Genomic DNA, 19,570 nt, shown 5'->3' on the forward strand with positions numbered 1-19,570 from the left:
TCAACATACTCCAGGTTCTTCCTGCTGTGGTCACGAGCCAGGCGAGCTGCTTCTAAGGTCCAGTTACCACGATGGCTGGTCAGAGCTGAAATCAGAAGAAGGAACTAGAGTGTGTCGGGGACCACAGGCGGGGGTGGAGCTATGACGTCTGGGAGGGTGGAGCGGGCGGCAGGTGAGCGGCCAGGTCTCCCAGGCTCCAATCACTCCGGAGACTGAGCCATGGGGGGAAAGCAGGATGAGAATGAGGCTTACGGTAAGGCTGGTGTTACAGGCCCGGGCTCTGGAGAGAGGTGGCTCTACAGGCCATGGTGGCTGAGGCTGGTTTCAGGCAGAGGAACCTCAGTCCTGGGAGGGTGGTCTCCTCCTGGTCCACAGCAAAAGACTTGCATACTGAAGTTCGATCTGGGTGTGCAGGTGTTGGGCCTGGTCTCTGTATGGGGAGAGGGGCGGGGAGATGTGGGGTTCCGGCCTGGACTCTTAAGTCCCTGAGGGCAGGGCCCTGGCAAACAAAGCCATCGTGGTTAGGAGACAGGTTGGGGTCCTAAAGCTCCTGCTCAGGACAGAACTCGGTCCAGCAGTGTCCTGTGCTCAGAGCCTACAAGGGCTGGGGCTCTGGCGAGCTGGGGGAATCCAGTTTACACTTTGGATCTGAGGAGCAAAGGTGCTTGTGGGGGCCGGTGGCTGGGACTCTTAACATGCTGGGGTCTGTGTGAAGAGTTAGAGAGCCAGACCTCTAAACTAGTAAAATTCTTGGGAGGATTAGGAGTCTGGGACCCCAAACTTGTGGAGTGAGCCTACTAGGATTCCTGTGAAGTGGGAGACTGGGACCCTCAGCGGTTAGAGTCTGCCTGCTAGAGATCTGTGAAGAGCAGGGGGCTGGTACTGTGGACTAAGGGGTCCCTTGAGAAGAGTAGGAGGTGGCACCCTGACCTGCTGGGGTCTGCCTGCCACAGCCCCTGTGAGAGGTGGGGTGTGAGGACTGTGGTGGAGAAATGGCTGGTGCCTGCCTTAAGGTATCAGTTGGGAAGAAAAACAAGGGGCAGGGGCTACCTGGGACACTCAAAGGAGTAGGGGCTGGGCGCTGTGGAAGGTGAGGCCCAAAAGGAAGGAAGCAAAGGATCTGTTTCCAGACTGGTGAAGTAAAAGGGCTGGAAGTCTCTACCCAAAGTCCTGAGAAGCAAGGGCTGAGGAGGGTGGACTGGGAACAGCAGGGCTACGGGTTTTCCTTACCTGAGGGGATCTTCAGTGCTTACCAGGGAGCTCCTTCTGAGGGTTAGGACCTCCTCGAAATGGGGTTGGTGTCCCCTAAGGGACCGAGTTAGGGCCAGATCACACTACAGAAAACTTCCTGGAGCAGCTTTGGGTCAATCATTGACCCTGTCCGTGTCCATAAGCCTGGGCAAGACACAGTCCAGAATACCCAAGAAAGCGGATACCACCCTGCCCCAGGCTAGCCCAGCCCTCAGCCCTCCTTCAGTGTTCACCAGGACCCTGGCAGTCTGGCCCCACCCCCTTCCCTGTGTACTCAGGGAGGACCAGGAACAGGACATGGCCACAACCCCTGGCTCAGATGTCAACCTGGCTGGCTACCCAGGGCTGTGTAATAGCCCAAGTGAAGGGTCTACAGAGTTCTTGCTTCCTCCCTGTGCCCTGCAGGGTTTCATACCTGTAAAACATGCTTTCTTTGTCATATCCTTGGACCAAAGGGATAAGATAGTGAGATGGATGACAATGGTTCCTTCAGGGGCTCCTGAACACTGGGTGGTCCAGAGAGGACCGGGGAAGGGGTCAGAGCAGAGATTGACAGGTTGGGGCCTGAGGGCCACTGAGAAGGGGTTCGTAGAAGCTAACCAGGGAAGGGGCAAAGGACCAGGGCCGCATTCTACTTGGATGGCCTCAGAAACACACACCTATTAAAAAAAAAAAAAAAAAAAAATCAAAGGCTGAAGCAGGAGGATGGCAAGTTCAAGGCCAGCTCAGGGAACTCAGCAAGATCCTGTCTGAAAAACAAAGTAAAAATATAGACAAATGGCCGTGGTTGTCGTTTACTGGCTGGGCGCTTGCCTCGCATGTAGGAAGCCGTAGATTCGGTATCCAGTGTCACCAAAACTAAAGGCTCTGCTTCCTACATATGGCTAGGGTAGAAGCCATAGCAGGCAACCATCATGCTGCCAGCAGACCAGGATTCTGTAGATCCATGGATCCAACTCCCTACTGCCCTCCCTGCTGGTCAATCAGGCAGGCTCCTGGGGCTACAGGATGCCTGGAAGGGACAGGATGTGGGGAGAGAGTCCTTCGGTGCCTGATTCTTGCCCCCCTCGCCCTTAGGGAAATCAGCCAAATATGACCCCTCCTTTCGAGGCCCCATCAAAAACAGGTGAGCTGTGGGCAGGCACCCTCACCCAGGGATGTGGGGAGTATTGGGTTTGTCCGCAGGAGTCTGATCCACTGAGGCATCTGTATCTAGAGGGGTTTGAGGGGACTGTGGATGCTGGGCTCATTCTAGTTCTTGACATGGGTGCCAGCTTCTCAGGTGTGTACACATTTGGGGAAAATTCCCCCAGAAAACATTTACGAGCTCGCTGTCTTTCTGTCTCGCAGTCTTTCTAGCATTCCCCAATCCTCTAACCCATGACCTCCCCAGACTATGCCCCACACCTACACCCTTAAATTCCCCACACATTCCTACACACACCCCAGCTCAGACGTCCATCTCTCCCTAGGGGCTGCACAGACATCATCTGCTGTGTCCTCTTCCTGCTCTTCATTTTGGGTTACATTGTGGTGGGGCTTGTGGGTAAGTTTCCTGGTACCCAGGAGAGGGGCAGCAACCCAGGAAGGGATCACCTCATGGCTGCCTGCCCCAAGTCTCTGCCTTCCTGTGATTGTGTTGTGTGTCCCTGTCACCAGCCTGGGTGTACGGAGACCCTCGGCAAGTGCTCTACCCCAGAAACTCCACGGGGGCCTACTGCGGCATAGGGGAAAACAAGTGAGTATGGGGGGGGGGGGAAGCGGCAGCTTGGGGGCAGGAGACACCCACGGTAGACATCAGACCCTGGCATCTGCTGTTCTCCAGCCTGACCCTCTGCCTCCCGGAACCCAAGCTCTCCTACCCACATTGGAACCCTCCCTTGCCCAGCCTCCCCAGGACTGGGACAATGCAGAGCCAGTTTAAGTGCATAAGTTTAGAGTTCACACATCACTGTCTGAGTCCCTAACTGGGATAAGTTTGGGTTGTATGATCTTGAGCAGCTTACTCAGCCTCTCTGAACTTTAACTTCCTGCATTGAAGCAGCAGCAGCTTCCAGAAGGTATGCAGGAAATGCCCGGTAAATAATAAGCTGCCAACACTCCTGTCACCATTACAATGTTCCAGGAAGGAGGGGTGTTTCACACCCAAACTGTTAAGCCTCCTGAGGTTGATACTGTCCTGAGGCCTCATTCAAGGCCATAAATCTACCTTAGCTACCTTACGAGGGTCCATACTGCAGAATCGATACTCTGGGCCACACACTGGCTGCTGTATGGTGAATTAATTACCCTGGGTGGTCTTCTGGACCTCCTTATCTCCCTAGAGAAGCTGGGCCAGGAGCCAGCTGTAACTAGTTTATCTGTGTGCTAAGAGAATGACGCCCTACACCTGCCCAGACCCTTATACCTGCATGCCCTCTCTTCCTGCAGGGATAAACCCTACGTTCTATACTTCAACATCTTCAGCTGTGTTGTAGCCACCAACATCATCTCTGTTGCCCAGAATGGCCTAAAGTGCCCCACACCCCAGGTCAGAAGCCAGGACCTGTGTGAGCCCCACTTGTCCCCAAGGCCCTGGGTACCAGTTCCTTAGCATGTTCTCTACCCACAGGTGTGCGTCTCCTCCTGCCCAGACGCCCCATGGGCTGTGGGGGAGGCCCATCTCTCAAAGACAGTCATTGAAGTCTATGAAGAAAAGAAGAACTTTTGTTTGCCAGGAGTATCCCCAGATATGGTAAGTGCTGGTCCCGGTCCACCACTGTTCCTGAAGAGGGTCCATAGTGAAGGAATTGGTCTCCAAGGAGGGATGGGCCAGTCTGAGACTTGATATAATAGAAGTTGTGGTAGAGGTCATGATGGCGATTGTGGTGGAGGTGGTAGAGATGTTGGGAGCCACAGTTTCTACATGTATGTATCTATCTGTTGTCTCCTGTCCACCCCCAGACAGTGAAGGATAGCCTGCACCAGGAACTGTGCCCCAGTTTCCTTCTTCCTTCTACCCCAGGTGAGACCATATACATCCCCTCATGCATCATCTCACTCAGTATTCCCATTCCTCAAATGAAGGAAGCAGGCCTGGAAAAAGAGAAGCCCCTCAGCCTATCACTGGGGTCTCGGGAGTGAGCAGCAGGCCTTCATTCCCCTGCCTCAGGACCCTATAGTCAGACTGTTGGTACCTGCTGTACAGCTGTATGCCAGACACTGGGACATATGCGGAGACAGTAGACACCACTCCCTGATGGAGCTACATTCTAGGTGGAGAGATCAGAGGTCGGATGAGCACTAGACCAACTATATGCCTATGATTCCAGCTAATAAGGAAGCAGAGGCAGGAGTTATGGAAGGCCAGCCTGGGACAGCAATAAAACAGGGCTGATGAGATGGCTTGGCACATAAAGGTGCTTGCCACCAAATCTGACAACCTGAGTTTGATCCCCCACTACCCACATGGTAGGAGAGAATGCACTCCTGAACCAACCAACTCTCTAATCACTACAGGCATTGCCCAACCCACACACACTTGCACACAATAAATAGATGGAATAGTGTTTTGTTTGGATGTATGGTGTGCAAAGTGCTCTCCTAGCTTGTGCAATGCCCTGGATTCCATCCTCAGCAAAAACAGAACAGAGCAACAGTAACAAAAGAACATCTTCATGAAGGTCTCTCAGAAATGTCCACAGTGGGGCTGGAGAGACACTCAGCAGTTAAGTGTGTTTGCTGCTCATATGTGGGTTCCCAGTACCATATAGAGCCTCGAAACTATCCGTAACCATCCAGGGTCCCTGACACCCTCTTTTGGCCTTCACAGGCACGAGTTACACTGGTACACATACACCCATGCAGGCAGAGCATTCATACACATAAAATAAAATACGCAGGACATGGTGGCACAGTTAGTCTCAGCATTCAAGAGGCAGAGGCAGGAGGATATCCATGGATTCAATGCTAGCCTTTCACTTAGTGAGTTCCAGGCCAGCAAAGGCTACATGGTGAACCCTGCCTTAAAAATAAAACAAAATAGAAAAATCTAAAACTGTTTTTTGTTTGTTTGTTTGTTTGGTTGGTTGGTTGGTTTGTTGTTTTGTTTTGTTTTTTGAGACAGGGTTTCTCTGTGTTGCTTTGGAGCCTGTCCTGGAACTAGCTCTGTAGACCAGGCTGGACTCGAACTCACAGAGATACACCTGCCTCTGCCTCCCAAGTATTGGGATTAAAGGCATGCACCACCAATGCCCAACTTAAAACAGTTTTTTGTCTTGTTTTAACAAAATATACATGAACGAATGAATCTGAGGGGAATAAAGCAACCTGAGACATCTATCGAATGTTACAAATGAAGGAGGCTGGGCAGGCCATTCACAGCTGGCCTTTCTTCCGTATACAACTTCTTCCCAACAGCACACGTAACTGGTTTGGTTTATTTAGAGACAGGATCTTACTTTGTGGCCCAACTGGTTCCCAGCTTGTGGTCTTCCTGCCTTAGCCTGTCCCCATGCTGAGATAACAGGTAGGCACAACCATGTCCAGCTGCCTTTATTTTTAATTTATTTTATAGAAAAGACAAAATTTCAAGGCAAATGCAATAGGAAGGGTGCCTAAGGGCTACTCCAGAGCAGACAGGTGTGGATTTAAACTTGAGCACTTTCCAGCAGATGGATCTCAGGTCAATTATTCAATCTTTCTGGGCCTTGTTCCCTCAGCTATGGGACGTAAGTGATAAAAACAAACCTGCTCGGCTACATGTGGGTCCAAAAGCCAGTCACATAATAGGCCCAACTAGAGATCTAGAGGTAGACATGGGGCAGGAACTGAGCCCAGAGTGAGACCACAGGCCCTGAAGGGGGTGGGGTTACTTAGAATCTCTGCCAGAGCAGAGCTATAGAACGTGCATAGAGTCCTGGGCCTGGAAGCCTGACCCAGGACCGTGACAGGGCCTGCTGAGGCAAGGTATTCAAGTGAGGGGCCAATGGTGGGAACTGTGGAATGAGGAGGCCATGGCTGTCCTGGCCTAAGTAGGGAAGCAAGGTCAGGGCAGGAATCCAGGCAACGGGGGTGTAAGGACAGCTGACCAATGGCAGGGAGGGTGTACAGACTGCAGCATCCCCACCCCAAAAGAGCAGAGCCCACCCATCACCACCACCTCTCATGACAATGCTCTGAGATGGGAGGATCAGACAGACACCCACCCAGCAGACTCTGTTCTCTCTTCTAGCCCTGGGACGTTGTTTTCCATCCCCCAACGTTAACTACACTTTACCCGAGTACCCATGGATCAATAATGCCACTGTCTCTAGTGGAATCAGGTAGATATTGTCCTCTCTATAACCCCCATGTCCTTTCTTACCCTCAGCCCCATCTGACTCCATCCTTCTCCAAACAGTGACCTCCTTGACAGCATCAATGCCCGGGACATCTCTGTGAAGATCTTTGAAGATTTTGCCCGGTCCTGGCATTGGATCCTCATGTGAGTCCATAGCTTCCCCCAGGATCCAGTCCCTCCCTCCTTCCCCTCTGCCCTTCCTTTTGTGATCGCCTTTTCCCTAAGTCTATGTGTGAAGCCAAGGCTGTGATCAGAGAGGGAACTAGCTCAGAATGGACCCTGAGCTAGTCAGGACTTGTAACATAAGATTAATTGAATCTATGAGTACTTGAGGGTACGAGGAAAGGAATTTGGGGGGCTCTGAAGGGCTTGGGCGGCAATCCTCACTTATGTTCCTTACCTGCAGGGCCCTGGGTGTGGCTCTGGTGCTAAGTCTGCTGTTTATCCTGCTCCTGCGCCTGGTGGCAGCACCCCTGGTGCTGCTGCTGATTGTGGGGGTGCTAGCTGTGCTGGCCTATGGCATCTACCACTGTTGGCAACAGTACCGGATGCTGCGGGACAAGGGCGCCTCCATCTCCCAGCTGGGCTTCACCACCAACTTCAGTGCCTACCAGAGTGTGCAGGAGACCTGGCTCGCTGCTCGTGAGTCCCCCGCCCGCCCACCCCCTCCCTCTATGCACTGGCTGCCAAGGTCGGGTGACCCTGGCCCTGACCCTAGACCACCACCTGCTGTACCCACACAGTAATCATTCTGGCTGTCCTTGAGGGTGTCTTGCTACTCATGCTCATCTTCCTGCGCCAACGGATCCGAATTGCCATTGCTCTGCTGAAGGAAGCCAGCAGGTCAGGGCCTGCCTGTGAGGGAGAGGGGACCTTAGGCGGGTTACTGGCCTGGATAGGGTAATTGGAACCCCAGAGGAGAAAGGGAGAATTGCTCAGTGGGTTATGCGGCTAAATTTCACCTTATTAGGGCCTCAGTTTCCTTGTCCGGTGTTCTGTTGTCATTTGTGGGGGAGGAAAGTGTATTAAGGTTGATTTATTTTTGTTTAATGTATGAGTGTTTTGCCAGCATGCATGTCTGTGCACCATGCATGTCTGGTGCTGCTATTGGAGGCCAGAAGAGGGCATTTGATCCTCTAGAACTGGAGTAACAGTTGTCAGCCCAAGTCCTCTAGGAGAGCAATCTCTGCTGCCCCAAGGATTTTGTTGTTGTTGTTTGTTTTAAGATTTATTTATTATGTGTGTAGCGTTCTGTCATGTGTGCCTATGCACAGAAGAGAGCACCAAATCCCATTATAGATGGTTGTGAGCCACCAAGTGGTTGCTGGGAATTGAACTCAGGACCTCTGGAAGAGCAGCCAGTGCTCTTAACCGCTGAGTCATCTCTCCACCCTAGTTTGTTTATTTTGAGACAGGAGCTCATGTAGCTCAGCCTAATGTCAGAGCAGCTGGGTAACTGAGGCTATCCTTGAACCCCTGATCTCCCTGCCCGCACACTATGGTGATGATGGATATTATACAGAGGCTTGGGCAGCACTGACTGGCCTCCAACTCGATACAGAGTTGAGGATGACCTTGAATACATCCTCCAGAATGCAAGGGTTGTGGACATGTACCACCAGGCCTCTTGTATGCAATGCTGGCATCTAACTCAGGGTCTCCTTTGTGTTAGGCAAGCACCCTACCAATAAAGCCACATTCCCAGTCCTCCCATGTCATCCCCTACCCTGCCACTCTTTAGAGGCTGTGTCTTGCAGTATAGCCCAGACTGGCCTCTAACTCATGGCCTGCTATCTCAGCCTCCTGGTGCTGGGTTTGAAAGTATGTGTCACCACACCCAGCCTCCCTATTTGTAAAATAGTTGTAACAACAATCTAAATCTTGTAAGGACATTGTGAGGAATGAATGCATCGGTGTTGACTAAGTACAAAGAACATGGCCTGGGACTCTGGAAGCATAGGTGGGAGTCGAGGTACTCGCTGGGTCAGGTGGCAGGAGGTGAGGTAGGAGAAGCAAACATTGCCAAGTGGACTGGAGGGGCCAGCCACCTTCTGTGGGTTCTCTTCCCTTACACTCCCTGGGCTTCCCAGGTGTCTTCTGTGACTCTGGGCTCCTCTAAGGGTGCCTTGAGCCTTATTGGGTTCACCCAGCAAGTCTACTATGTACCCCACCTGGAAATAGGTGCTGGGGATGTGGAAGGCAAACGCTATAGTAGTTCCCTGTTTCTGGCCTGGAGACAGAAACAGGCTAGAGGAGGAGTCCAGCCAGGGTCAGGCCTGGGAGTGGATGGATACACAGGCCTAGGCCCCAGTGTTCTTGTCTCCCTACAGGGCTGTGGGCCAGATGATGTCCACTATGTTCTACCCTCTGGTCACCTTTGTCCTCCTGGTCATTTGCATCGGTTACTGGGCCCTGACAGCTCTGTATCCTTTGTACAGCCCCCGCTGGAGCTTGGGGGGGGGGGGGGGACAGGACAGGTCCCAGGTGGGGAATGTGAGGGGGCTGAGCTGCTACAGTGAGCAGGGTTGAATGCCAGCCCTCTGTATGTGGTGAGCAAACTGCACCAGTCCCAGGGGGAGCTGTTTGGGTGTGCCCTGTGATTAACAGCTGGTATTATGCTTTTCTTGACTCATCTCTGGGTACCTGGCCACATCGGGGCAACCCCAGTACATCTATTGGGTGAACAACACCAGCACCCCCGACTGTGAGAACACGCCTGTGAACAAGTCCTGTGACCCCATGGTGAGAGGGAGCAGGGTGGGTGTGGAGGGGGTCTTGGGGATCAGTTAGCCCAGACTTCCTCTCATGCAGAAGTACCTGAGAGGGCCAGGACGCTCGCTGGACGGAACCTCCCTCAGTTCTATGACTGAGCTATCCATCCATTTTGAAGAAGTTGAAGTGCAGATCCCAGAAGCAAGTGGGAGGGCTGAGTAGCACGAAGGACCTTTCTCTGCCTCCAAGGCTGTTCAATACTTGCGCCTCAGGGATCTCCACCCACTGCTCTGTAAACTGGAGCTGACCCTAATCGCAGGGGCTTTAATGACGTTCAGTACATCTGATGCTATGTATAATTCCTGCACACTGACAGTGACTCCAACCGGATGGACCCTTTTCAAGTCCCAGGAACAGAGCCCCAGACAGTGGCCCTGGAATGCCCACCAGAGCAATGCCTAGAGGAACTTAGAAGGCCTGTTTTTCCAGCCCTTGAGAGGCTGAGGCTCAGGAGTTAAGTTCTATACCAGTCTCTGTTGCACAGCTAGTCTGAGGCCAGGCTGTCTCTAAAAAGCAAAAGTGAGCATAACAAAAGCCAGGCAACAGATGCAGATGCAGGAAAACCTCCTATTCCAGCACCCTGGAGGTTAAGAGTGGGGATTTCCAGTTCAAGACCATCTTGAATTACATAAGGAGAGACCTTGCCTCAAAAACAACCCCTGTGCACAAAAGGGAGAGAAGGCCCATTTAGACTTATGAAAGACCCACTATGTTCTGCGCTCTGCTTTTCCATTGTACCTCCTCACTCTCCTCATCCTCTAACAGTAAAGGCTGCCACAAATCCACAGTGGTCTGTTGAGAGAAGGGGGATTTTTGCTTTTTTTTTTTTTGGTTTTGAGTGCTGGGACTCCAGAAAGAATGCGCTACCACTGTCCGGCCTTATTTATCTATTTATAGACCCGGTCTCATGTAGTCTAGGCTGGCCTGGATCTTGCTAAGTGACTGAGGCTGACCATGAACTTCTGATCCTCCTGTCTCTACCTCCCATGTGCTGTGATTATAGGTGTGTCCCTGCCCCGCCCCCATGCAGAGTCTTATGTGGTGGCTTTGTGCACGCTAGGCAAGCATGCTACCAACTGATAAACTTCTTCAACCCCTCAACAGATGGTTAAAAATCAGGGCCTGAGGATTAGGTCAGTGGTAAGACATTGTCTTTTGTTCCTGAAGCCCTGGCTTCTACACTAAAAATAGGAAGAAAGGAGAAAAAGGAGGTCTAAGGCATGAAGCTGGACATGAAGCTCAGATTGTGTATGGGTTTTGTAAGATGTGTGAGGACTAGTGTACAATCCCCAGTAAAACACTGCCAAGCATATGTATGCATGCACATGCACACACATAAATACACACACAACACTGTTTTGTTTCTACAGCCAATAAAATTGCTTAATTATTTAATGTCTTTAAATACCCATGGTGTTTAGACAGCAGCTGTAGAGGCTTCTCTAGAACAGGTTGCTGGGGAAGTAAGATGAAGGACAGGTTGAAACCGTTGAAACCGTAAAACCACCCACACAATGGGCTTGCCCGAGGCATTCTAGACAGCTCTTGTGCCATTCTGGAAACCAGGAAGTTGGTTAGTCACACTATGGCAAAACTGAGATGATCTGATCCTGGAGGCTACTGGGAACAGGGAAGGTCAAAATCTTCCTGCAACTCCTGTGCTTGAACTGGCTGTGTCCTCCCTGTCCCTTCCAGGCCCCGGTCAACTCCTCCTGCCCAGGGCTTAAGTGTATCTTCCAGGGCTACTCATCCACAGGCCTAGCCCAGCGTTCTCTCTTCAACCTGCAAATCTATGGGGTCCTGGGGCTCTTCTGGACCATTAACTGGGTGCTGGCCCTGGGTCAGTGTGTCCTTGCTGGGGCCTTTGCCTCCTTCTACTGGGCCTTTCATAAGCCACGAGACATCCCTACGTTCCCTTTGAGCTCAGCCTTCATCCGAACACTGCGGTAAGCCAGGGGCTGTCCCCTAGGGAAATGTTAGCCCTAGGAATACCAGGAGGTGTGGGGGTACCTCAGCTTACCCAAATATCCTCTGCAGTTACCACACTGGGTCACTGGCATTTGGAGCCCTCATCCTGACCCTGGTGCAGATAGCCCGGATCATCCTGGAATACATTGATCACAAGCTAAGAGGTGAGTGGGCAGCAGTGGCTGCAGGGGACAAGCTGAGCTGCTGGAGTCTAGAAGAGGCCCAGCCAGGCAGGCAAAAACCAGTGGCTAAGTGCCGGCTTCCTTTGTTCCCAGGATCCCAAAATCCTGTGGCCCGATGTATCATCTGCTGCTTCAAGTGTTGCCTCTGGTGTCTGGAGAAGTTTATTAAGTTTCTCAACCGCAACGCCTACATTATGGTGAGCAGAGCCTCAAGCAGCCCTTGCTCTGCACTTGTCTGCCCAGGCTCCACCAACATGTGGGCCAGCTGACCAGGAGTGTGTGGCTCTGACCTCTCCTGCTCTCCTCTCAGATCGCCATCTATGGGAAGAATTTCTGTGTCTCAGCCAAAAATGCCTTCATGCTGCTCATGAGGAACGTTGTCAGGTCAGTCTGCTCTGGGGCCTCCTACCCAGATCTCCCATCCTTAAGCTGGCCTCGTGGACGGACTCTACTCAGAGTCCCATCCTTGGTCCACAGCTCCACTGTCACCATCTTGAAACGGTGACAGATGTCACTGTTCCCAGACCCTTACCCCAGGCTGCCCTGCCTTTCACTGCAGGGTAGTTGTCCTGGATAAAGTCACAGATCTGCTGCTCTTCTTCGGAAAGCTGCTGGTGGTCGGAGGTGTCGGTAAGGGCCCGATCAGGGTTTACAGTCAGGCACTCTCTGCAGAAAGGGATGTCCACAGAGAAGCAGCACTGACCCAGGACTCTTGCCCACACAGGTGTCCTGTCTTTCTTCTTTTTCTCCGGTCGTATCAAGGGGCTGGGGAAAGACTTTGAGAACCCCCAGCTCAACTATTACTGGCTGCCCATCATGGTGAGTGACACCTCTCTCTGCTTCACCCAAGTCCCTAGAGCCTAGGGGTCCCAATCTGTCTTCTTTCTTGCAGACCTCGGTCATGGGGGCCTATGTCATCGCCAGTGGCTTCTTCAATGTTTTTGGCATGTGTGTGGATACACTCTTCCTTTGCTTCCGTGAGTGTCCCCCTACCAAACCCCACCCCACCCTCAAGCTCTTGACTCTTCAGGCTTCTCTTAGAGACTGGTTGTTGGTAGCTTTGTGAACTAAAGGAGCCAGAGGGAATATCTTCAGACATTCTAAGGCTAGAAGTTTGGGGAGGAAAGAAGGGAACAAACCCCAGACATTCTCAGAGAGGAACCTTCTTGGACAGAGGCCTGGCTAGGAAATGGAGGAAGATGTTAACCACAAAACATTTCCCTGGAGGTAGTCATAGTGTGTGTGTGTGTGTGTGTGTGTGTGTGTGTGTGTGTTCTTCCTTCTTTTATTTAGGCTTTTGTTAGGGGGAGGGGACATGCAGGATGAGACAGGATCATACTATGTAGCACAGGCTGACTTGGAAATAACTCTATAGCTAAGGCTGGCTCAGTCTCATGATCCTCCTACCTCAGTATTCCCCAAGTGCTGGAAATTGTGGTATTGTTTTGTGCCTGCAAACAGGAATGCCCTACCATTATGCTCCTCCCCCAGCCATTTTGTTGTTGTTTTATGGTTTTGTTTCTTTGTTAAATCTTATTTATTTACACAGGGCCTCTCTATGTATTCTTGGCTGGCTCCAACTCTCTGTATAGACCAGGCTGGATCAATCCCAGTCTTCTGGCCTCTGCTTCCCAAGTGCTAGACTCATGGAAATGCACTACCATTCCCCAGACAGTTTTGTTGTGTAGCTCAGGCTGGCCCTGTATTCTAAGTCTTCCCATCTCCACCTCCTAAATGTTGGGATTACAGACGAAGGAAGCCACTGTGGGCCACCATGATGAACTGACATGTAATTTTTCTTTATTCTGGTGTTACCCTGTGAAACATATGATTATTTATACACTTCATATGCAGAAACAGGTTATATAGTCTGCCAGGCAGGTTTTATAAGACTGTCTTAAGGAGTTTGGACAGGAAACCAGGCTATTTGATCTACTCAGCCCAGATTATTTCTGGAGTGCAACAGGGTACCATTTATCAGGATCCAATCTAATCTATCTACTCCGCTACTCAGTGGAAGATCTGGAAAGAAATGATGGCTCCCAGGAACGGCCCTACTACATGCCCAAGGCACTTCTGAGGATTCTGGGCAAGAAAAATGAAATACCTCCTGCAGGAAAGAAGAGAAAGAAATAAGAGACAGGGTTGTGACCCGGGGACTGCAGCCCTCCTGTACAGAACAACAGCCATACATGCCTGAAGAATCACAATTTTATAACAAACAGATTTTATTAAAGATTAATATTTTGTATTCTCAATAAGTATGGTTTTATTTTCAGTTCATACTCATTTCTCTTTTATTACTATTACATGGTTCTATAAGGGGCTGAGGCTAGGAGACTGGGGGCGTCCCTTAGCTGGTAGAGCGAGCGGCTGCATAGCAAGGGAAGACCCCCAGATTTTGCCTGCATAAACATGGCCTTGGGACTCATGCCTGTAATCCCAGCACTTTTGAGCTGGAGGTAGGAGGAATGGGAATTCCAGGTCATTCATGATCCCATAGTGAATTCAAGGCCAGGTGGAGCGGGGTGAGTCCTTGATTCAAAAGAACCAGAGAGACAGACACAGAGAGCGAGCATGCGAGCATGCGTGTGGAGGGGGTTCAAATAAGGTAACATGTCTCCAACAATCTGGGCAACTGTTCATTTTATTTTATTTATTTATTTATTTGCTTGTTTTTATTTAAGTTTTTTAAGACAGGGTTTCTTTGTGTATCCCTGGCTGTCCAGGAATTTGTTCTGTAGACCAGGCTGGCCTTGCATTCACAAGAGATCTGCCTGCCTCTGCCTCCTGAGTGCTGTAACTGAAGGTGTGTGGTGCACTACCACTCCACTGCCTGGCACATATAAACAATTTTAAAATAAGTAAAATAAGCAGGGCGTGGTGCCAAACAGAATGGGTTCTGTACGTGCCCAGCTTTTAAATGAAGTTTGGAGTTACAGAGTCCTGCCCTCTGGCTTGCTGAGCTCCTGTCTTCAAGTGTACAACTTTTTACACTGAGCCATCTCCCCGACCCCAGGTGACTCTTTTTTATATTATATATTATGTTTATTTATATGTAAGGTGTGCACCACCACACCAGACTTAGGCAATGGCAGGGATTGAACTGAGGGCTTCCTGCAAATGAGGAAGGCACTCTACCAACTGAGTCACACTGCTGTCCCTAACATGCTTTTTTTTTTAGCCCTTCCACGGGGAGTTGGTGCCTTCGTCGCCGCCTGTTGCTTTAAAACAGACTCTGCCCCTTTGTCGCGTTCCGGGTATCAGAGCCAATCAAGAAGCTCATACAGACTGAGCCCGCTTCCTCAGTCACGTGCTGAAGTCGGACAGCTACAAGGACCAATTGGAGTCTCAGCAGCGCGGGCCGCGGCCCACGAGGGGAGTGACGTGCGCGCATTTAAAGTGCCGGGGGGTCAGCTGACAGCTTGCTGAGGGTGACCAATTCGTGGACGGGCATCGGGGAAGCAATGGTGGCGGCACAACCGAGCAGACCCCGGGGGCCGCTGAGCTGCTGGGCGAGCCGTCGGGGTCAGGTGCTCGCAGCGATCTCCCTGCTGCTGGTGTCCGTGGCAGGGTCCGAGGCCAGGATACAAGATGACTTCAGTCTGGTGAGCCCTGATGCACCTGCAGAGGTGGCCACTGTTCCCGCCCCCCACCCACACCCCGGCGCGCTCGCCCACATCTCCGAGCGGCACTCCTGCGCCCATCTTCTTAACTTTTTTGAGCCCCTGGCTCCTTTTCGGGTCCTCGCCCACCCCTGAAGGTTCATTCTCCCCTCGCATCCTTTCCCCTGCTCCGGAACCTCCGGCTTCCGCCCATACTCTCCTCCGGACCCCCGTCTCTTGTTCAGACACCCCTCACCCCTGCTCAGGCTCCCATCACCCTCTCTCATGGGAACCCGAGCTGGAGCCCATGTCTAGATTGCCTGCTTTAGGGTGTCCTTCCACACAGGTGCAACCGCTGGTGACCATGGAGCAGCTGCTGTGGGTGAGCGGGAAGCAGATCGGAGCGGTAGACACTTTCCGTATCCCGCTCATCACAGCCACCCCTCGGGGCACGCTGCTCGCCTTCGCCGAGGCCAGGAAAAAGTCTGCCTCCGATGAGGGGGCCAAGTTCATTGCCATGAGAAGGTCCACGGACCAGGGTACAAAAGTTCCCGGGTGGAAAGTGGGTTGCAGGGGGGGACCAAGATAGGGAGTAGGGGGCTTCCGTCACCAGTCCAACCCCACCGTCCAGATAGAACTCAGAGGCCTGAGTCCCTAAGGAATTAGGGAAACCCGAGGGAGAAAGTGTCTAGGGTACTAACTGCGACCACCCAGGGGTGGTCTCATAATTCACTGGGGGTGAGAATTATATGGAGCGAGTAGGAAGAAGTAACAGGGTCCTGGTGCCTCCTTAAGGACCCTGGGGAGAGACAGGAAGTGGACAAGAAACAGTACAATTTTACTGTAGTCTTTTTTTTTTTTTCCAGGTAGCACGTGGTCCTCTACAGCCTTCATTGTAGACGACGGGGAGGCCTCTGATGGCCTGAACCTGGGGGCTGTGGTGAACGATGTGGACACAGGGGTGATATTCCTTGTCTATACCCTCTGTGCTCACAAAGTCAACTGCCAGGTGGCCTCCACCATGTTGGTGTGGAGTAAGGATGACGGCATTTCCTGGAGTGTGCCCCGGAATCTCTCAGTGGACATCGGCACAGAGATGTTTGCCCCTGGTCCAGGCTCTGGCATTCAGGTTTTTATCCTGGGGTTAGGGGAAGTGGGCAAGACCTTGTGAACCAGAATTTTTCTTGAGTGGTATTCCTTGTGAGGAGAAGTTTGGTATCAGGAAAGAACACCCTCCTGTGGGGAAGATGAACTCTGCTTCCCACATGGAGGTTGTCAATAGATTTGTCCTTAGCTTGACTGAGCAGGGTAGAATTGGGTACCCTTTGGGCAGACACATACCTTTGTCGTGGTGCCCAGTGTCCAGCAGAGTCTACAAGCTCAGAAACTAGTGTGAAGTTCCCAAGGCTGGTTGGGCATGCATGTCCAATGGTATGTTCTGGGGAGGGCATGAGTACCAAGCATGACACATGCATGTATGAAAATGTCACACCAAAACCCCTTTCTTTGTATGCTGGCCAAAAGTTTATTTAAGAACAAAACCTAAGGCAAGGACATCACTGTGAGTTAAAGGTTAGCCTGGGCGTTATCTTCTGGGCTCAGTCTGCAGTGGCTGGGATTACAAGCCTGATACAAAAAACAGGCTTCTTGACTCTGTCATCAGTGTCTGTGGGAGAACCAAAGGGACCCAGGAGTGTCCTCACGCCTTGGAGGCACCCTCTCTGACTGAGCCCCATGGTACCAACCCCTCTGACAGCCTCATCCTCTTCTCACAGAAACAGCGGGAACCTCGGAAGGGCCGGCTAATTGTGTGTGGACACGGGACGCTGGAGCGAGATGGCGTCTTCTGCCTCCTCAGCGATGACCACGGTGCCTCCTGGCACTACGGGACCGGAGTGAGCGGCATCCCTTTTGGCCAGCCCAAGCATGAGCACGATTTCAACCCCGATGAGTGTCAGGTGAGGGGGAGTCGGTGGGAGCTCGCTCGCCCACAGCCTACGCCATGCCCAGAATGCCTTTCACCCAAAGACCCAGCTCTGGCTTCCCCAGCCTCCCTAGGCTCTCCCGAGGCCCTGCTCTCTCCCCTTAGCCCTATGAGCTTCCGGATGGCTCCGTCATCATCAATGCCCGGAACCAGAACAACTACCACTGCCGCTGCAGGATCGTTCTCCGCAGCTTTGATGCCTGTGATACCCTCAGGCCCCGGGATGTGACCTTCGACCCCGAGCTGGTGGACCCTGTGGTAGCAGCAGGGGCAGTAGCCACGAGCTCAGGCATTGTCTTCTTCTCCAATCCAGCCCATCCTGAGTTCCGTGAGTGCCTGAGGGTGGGGTGAGTGGGGGGGTGCCATGCCTAATCAAGGCCTGGACAGAGCAGAGATGCACCCCTCCCTGCTCTGACTTTTGCTCTCCTAGGAGTGAACCTGACCCTGCGCTGGAGCTTCAGCAATGGTACATCCTGGCAGAAAGAGAGAGTCCAGGTGTGGCCAGGACCCAGCGGCTACTCATCCCTGACAGCTCTGGAAAACAGCACGGATGGAGAGCAGCAGCCCCCGCAGCTGTTCGTTCTGTACGAGAAAGGCCTGAACCGGTACACCGAGAGCATTTCCATGGTCAAAATCAGCGTCTACGGCACCCTCTGAGCACCATGCCTAAGGACACCAAGTCCCAGACTCTGACCTCACGGCTCTCCAGAGGGTCTGTGGAGGGGGCCTGAAACACAGCTCTTCCTCGGGACTCTAGCCTTTTGCAGAAGTAATTTCTCTTTAACAGGGAAGTCACTCTGTTAGGACTTAATGAAGGCCCAGCTGCCTCCAGACAGGAGCACTTTGTAGGAGGCTGGGTTTAGCCCCATCTCCTCTCCCAGGACAATGGAGCTGTTCCTTTTTGGGACAGGATTGGGGCAGGGATGGTCCCTGGAGTATTCAACAAATATGAACCCGGGGAGAGGCAGGTAAGAGATGTGAACAGGGTTGCTGAAAATGTCCAGGGCAGAATGTATTTTCAGAGGATGGATAGGCAGGCACGCACATGCGCACACACACACACACACACACACACACACACACACACACACACCCTTGATTATTTATAAATCAAAATATTTGTAACTTAAAATTTTTAATAATGGAGAAAAAGCATTTGTGGTCTGTGGTTCTGTCCACTCACACCTGGACTGCCTTACCAACCCTGTTGAGATGGGAATGAGGTTAAGAGAGGGACTGGTCCCACTTACTGCTTAGGAAACAGAACCCGGTCAACCAAATCTGACTTTCACATTGACAGCCCTCGATAGTGCTTTTCCAAAGTGTCCAGGTGTATCAGGGAGCTGTTGGGGGTGGTTTGTTTGTTTGTTTGTTTTGTTTTTCTAGACAGGGTTTCTCTGTAACAGCCCTAGCTGTCCTGGAACTCACTCTGTAGACCAGGTTAGCCTCAAACTCACAGAGATCCACCTGCCTCTGCCTCCCGAGTGCTGGGATTAAAGGCATGGACCTCCACACCTATTGCTTATTTGTGGCTTAAATCGAGGTCTCACACTGGTCCAGGCTGGCCTGGAATACACAGATGTGTCAGATCCTGCCTCCATTCCTTTTAAAGGAATCTTTAAAAAAAAAAAAAAAAATTAACATTTTGTTGTCATTGAACATTCAAGGAAGTACTAATAGCAGCATCTACTGTCCAACCAATATTCAAATTTAATCAAATGATCAAATGCCTCAAAAATATCTTAGATCTGATCAAATCAGAACTGAAAGCCAGACATGGTAATATAATCACAGCACTCTGGAGGCAGAGGCAGGAGGGTGGCTGTAAGTGAATGCTGGCTGCTCTTGCAGAGGACCCTGGTCTGACTTCTAGCCTACATAGTGGCTCATAACCACCTGTAACTCCAGGTCCTGGAACCCAACACCCTCTGGCGGCCTCCACAGGCTTCAGGCACATACATGGTAGACAGACAGGCAGGCAAAATAAACCCCTAAAAATAATTTGAAACAAAAGCAAAATCTATTCCTGATTGCTGACTCTTGTGGCTCTTTAGTCTGTGGTACCCTAGCCCCTCTCTGGTTGCTCAGTTGGTTGCTTGGTTTTAGTTCCAGATAGAAACAGGTCCAGTGGGATGGCCGTCTATGGATTTCTCTCCATCTCTTGTGCTGCAGCTGTGAAGCCCAGGAAGGTTTGGGGAGAGTCTGACTCCTCCATGGCTTCCATGGTGCCCACTGCTCCCTCATGCTCACACAGCCTGCTTGTCCCCAGTAGAGACAGAGCACAGGGTTAGGTGACACAACCATCTTTGTAAGTTTCACCCGTAACCCTCCCAAGCAACAGCTCCATCCTGGGATGCGTTATCTGTTTCCATTATTTCATGGAGTTGCAAATTTGAGGTTTTTATTTTTTATTTTTTTTTTCTTTTTTGCCCCTCATTTATTACCTGCACTTCTTCCATGAAAAAGAGCTCTCTTCATGCTGGAGAGA

At 51.5% G+C, this 19,570-nt stretch overlaps 2 protein-coding genes across 2 annotated transcripts; both read left to right on the plus strand.

Moving 5' to 3' along the window:
- Positions 1-170: 170 nt before the first annotated feature.
- Slc44a4 (solute carrier family 44 member 4) lies at positions 171-13,754 on the plus strand. The gene is made up of 21 exons (XM_051187301.1): positions 171-253; positions 2,329-2,377; positions 2,724-2,797; positions 2,911-2,989; positions 3,682-3,781; positions 3,863-3,985; positions 4,195-4,255; positions 6,464-6,554; positions 6,632-6,715; positions 6,978-7,213; positions 7,315-7,414; positions 8,902-8,994; positions 9,211-9,313; positions 11,039-11,289; positions 11,381-11,475; positions 11,587-11,690; positions 11,804-11,877; positions 12,053-12,123; positions 12,218-12,312; positions 12,386-12,470; positions 13,508-13,754. Exons 1-21 carry the CDS (start codon positions 220-222, stop codon positions 13,627-13,629), a joined length of 2,124 nt encoding a protein of 707 aa, XP_051043258.1. The 5' UTR covers positions 171-219; the 3' UTR covers positions 13,630-13,754.
- A 1,194-nt stretch (positions 13,755-14,948) lies between these two features.
- Positions 14,949-18,234, plus strand: Neu1 (neuraminidase 1). Its single transcript, XM_051187302.1, has 6 exons — positions 14,949-15,101; positions 15,445-15,637; positions 15,965-16,227; positions 16,874-17,056; positions 17,188-17,410; positions 17,513-18,234. The coding sequence occupies exons 1-6, from the start codon at positions 14,961-14,963 to the stop codon at positions 17,737-17,739; spliced, it is 1,230 nt and encodes a 409-aa protein (XP_051043259.1). The 5' UTR covers positions 14,949-14,960; the 3' UTR covers positions 17,740-18,234.
- The last annotated feature ends 1,336 nt before the right edge of the window (positions 18,235-19,570 follow it).

The sequence above is a fragment of the Phodopus roborovskii genome, unplaced genomic scaffold (genome assembly GCF_943737965.1).
Source record: "Phodopus roborovskii unplaced genomic scaffold, PHOROB, whole genome shotgun sequence".
Taxonomy (NCBI): Eukaryota; Metazoa; Chordata; class Mammalia; order Rodentia; family Cricetidae; genus Phodopus; species Phodopus roborovskii.

Bases quoted from the DNA above. Each gene is read 5' to 3' on its own strand.
- Neu1 (XM_051187302.1), top strand. From the start codon at position 14,961: ATGGTGGCGGCACAACCGAGCAGACCCCGGGGGCCGCTGAGCTGCTGG. The intron at 15,638-15,964 runs GTACAAAAGTTC...TTTTTTTTCCAG, and splicing joins GAGAAGGTCCACGGACCAGG to GTAGCACGTGGTCCTCTACA. The intron at 17,411-17,512 runs GTGAGTGCCTGA...TTGCTCTCCTAG, and splicing joins TCCAGCCCATCCTGAGTTCC to GAGTGAACCTGACCCTGCGC.
- Slc44a4 (XM_051187301.1), top strand. From the start codon at position 220: ATGGGGGGAAAGCAGGATGAGAATGAGGCTTACG. The intron at 4,256-6,463 runs GTGAGACCATAT...TCTCTCTTCTAG, and splicing joins CCTTCTTCCTTCTACCCCAG to CCCTGGGACGTTGTTTTCCA. The intron at 12,471-13,507 runs GTGAGTGTCCCC...TCCGCTACTCAG, and splicing joins TACACTCTTCCTTTGCTTCC to TGGAAGATCTGGAAAGAAAT.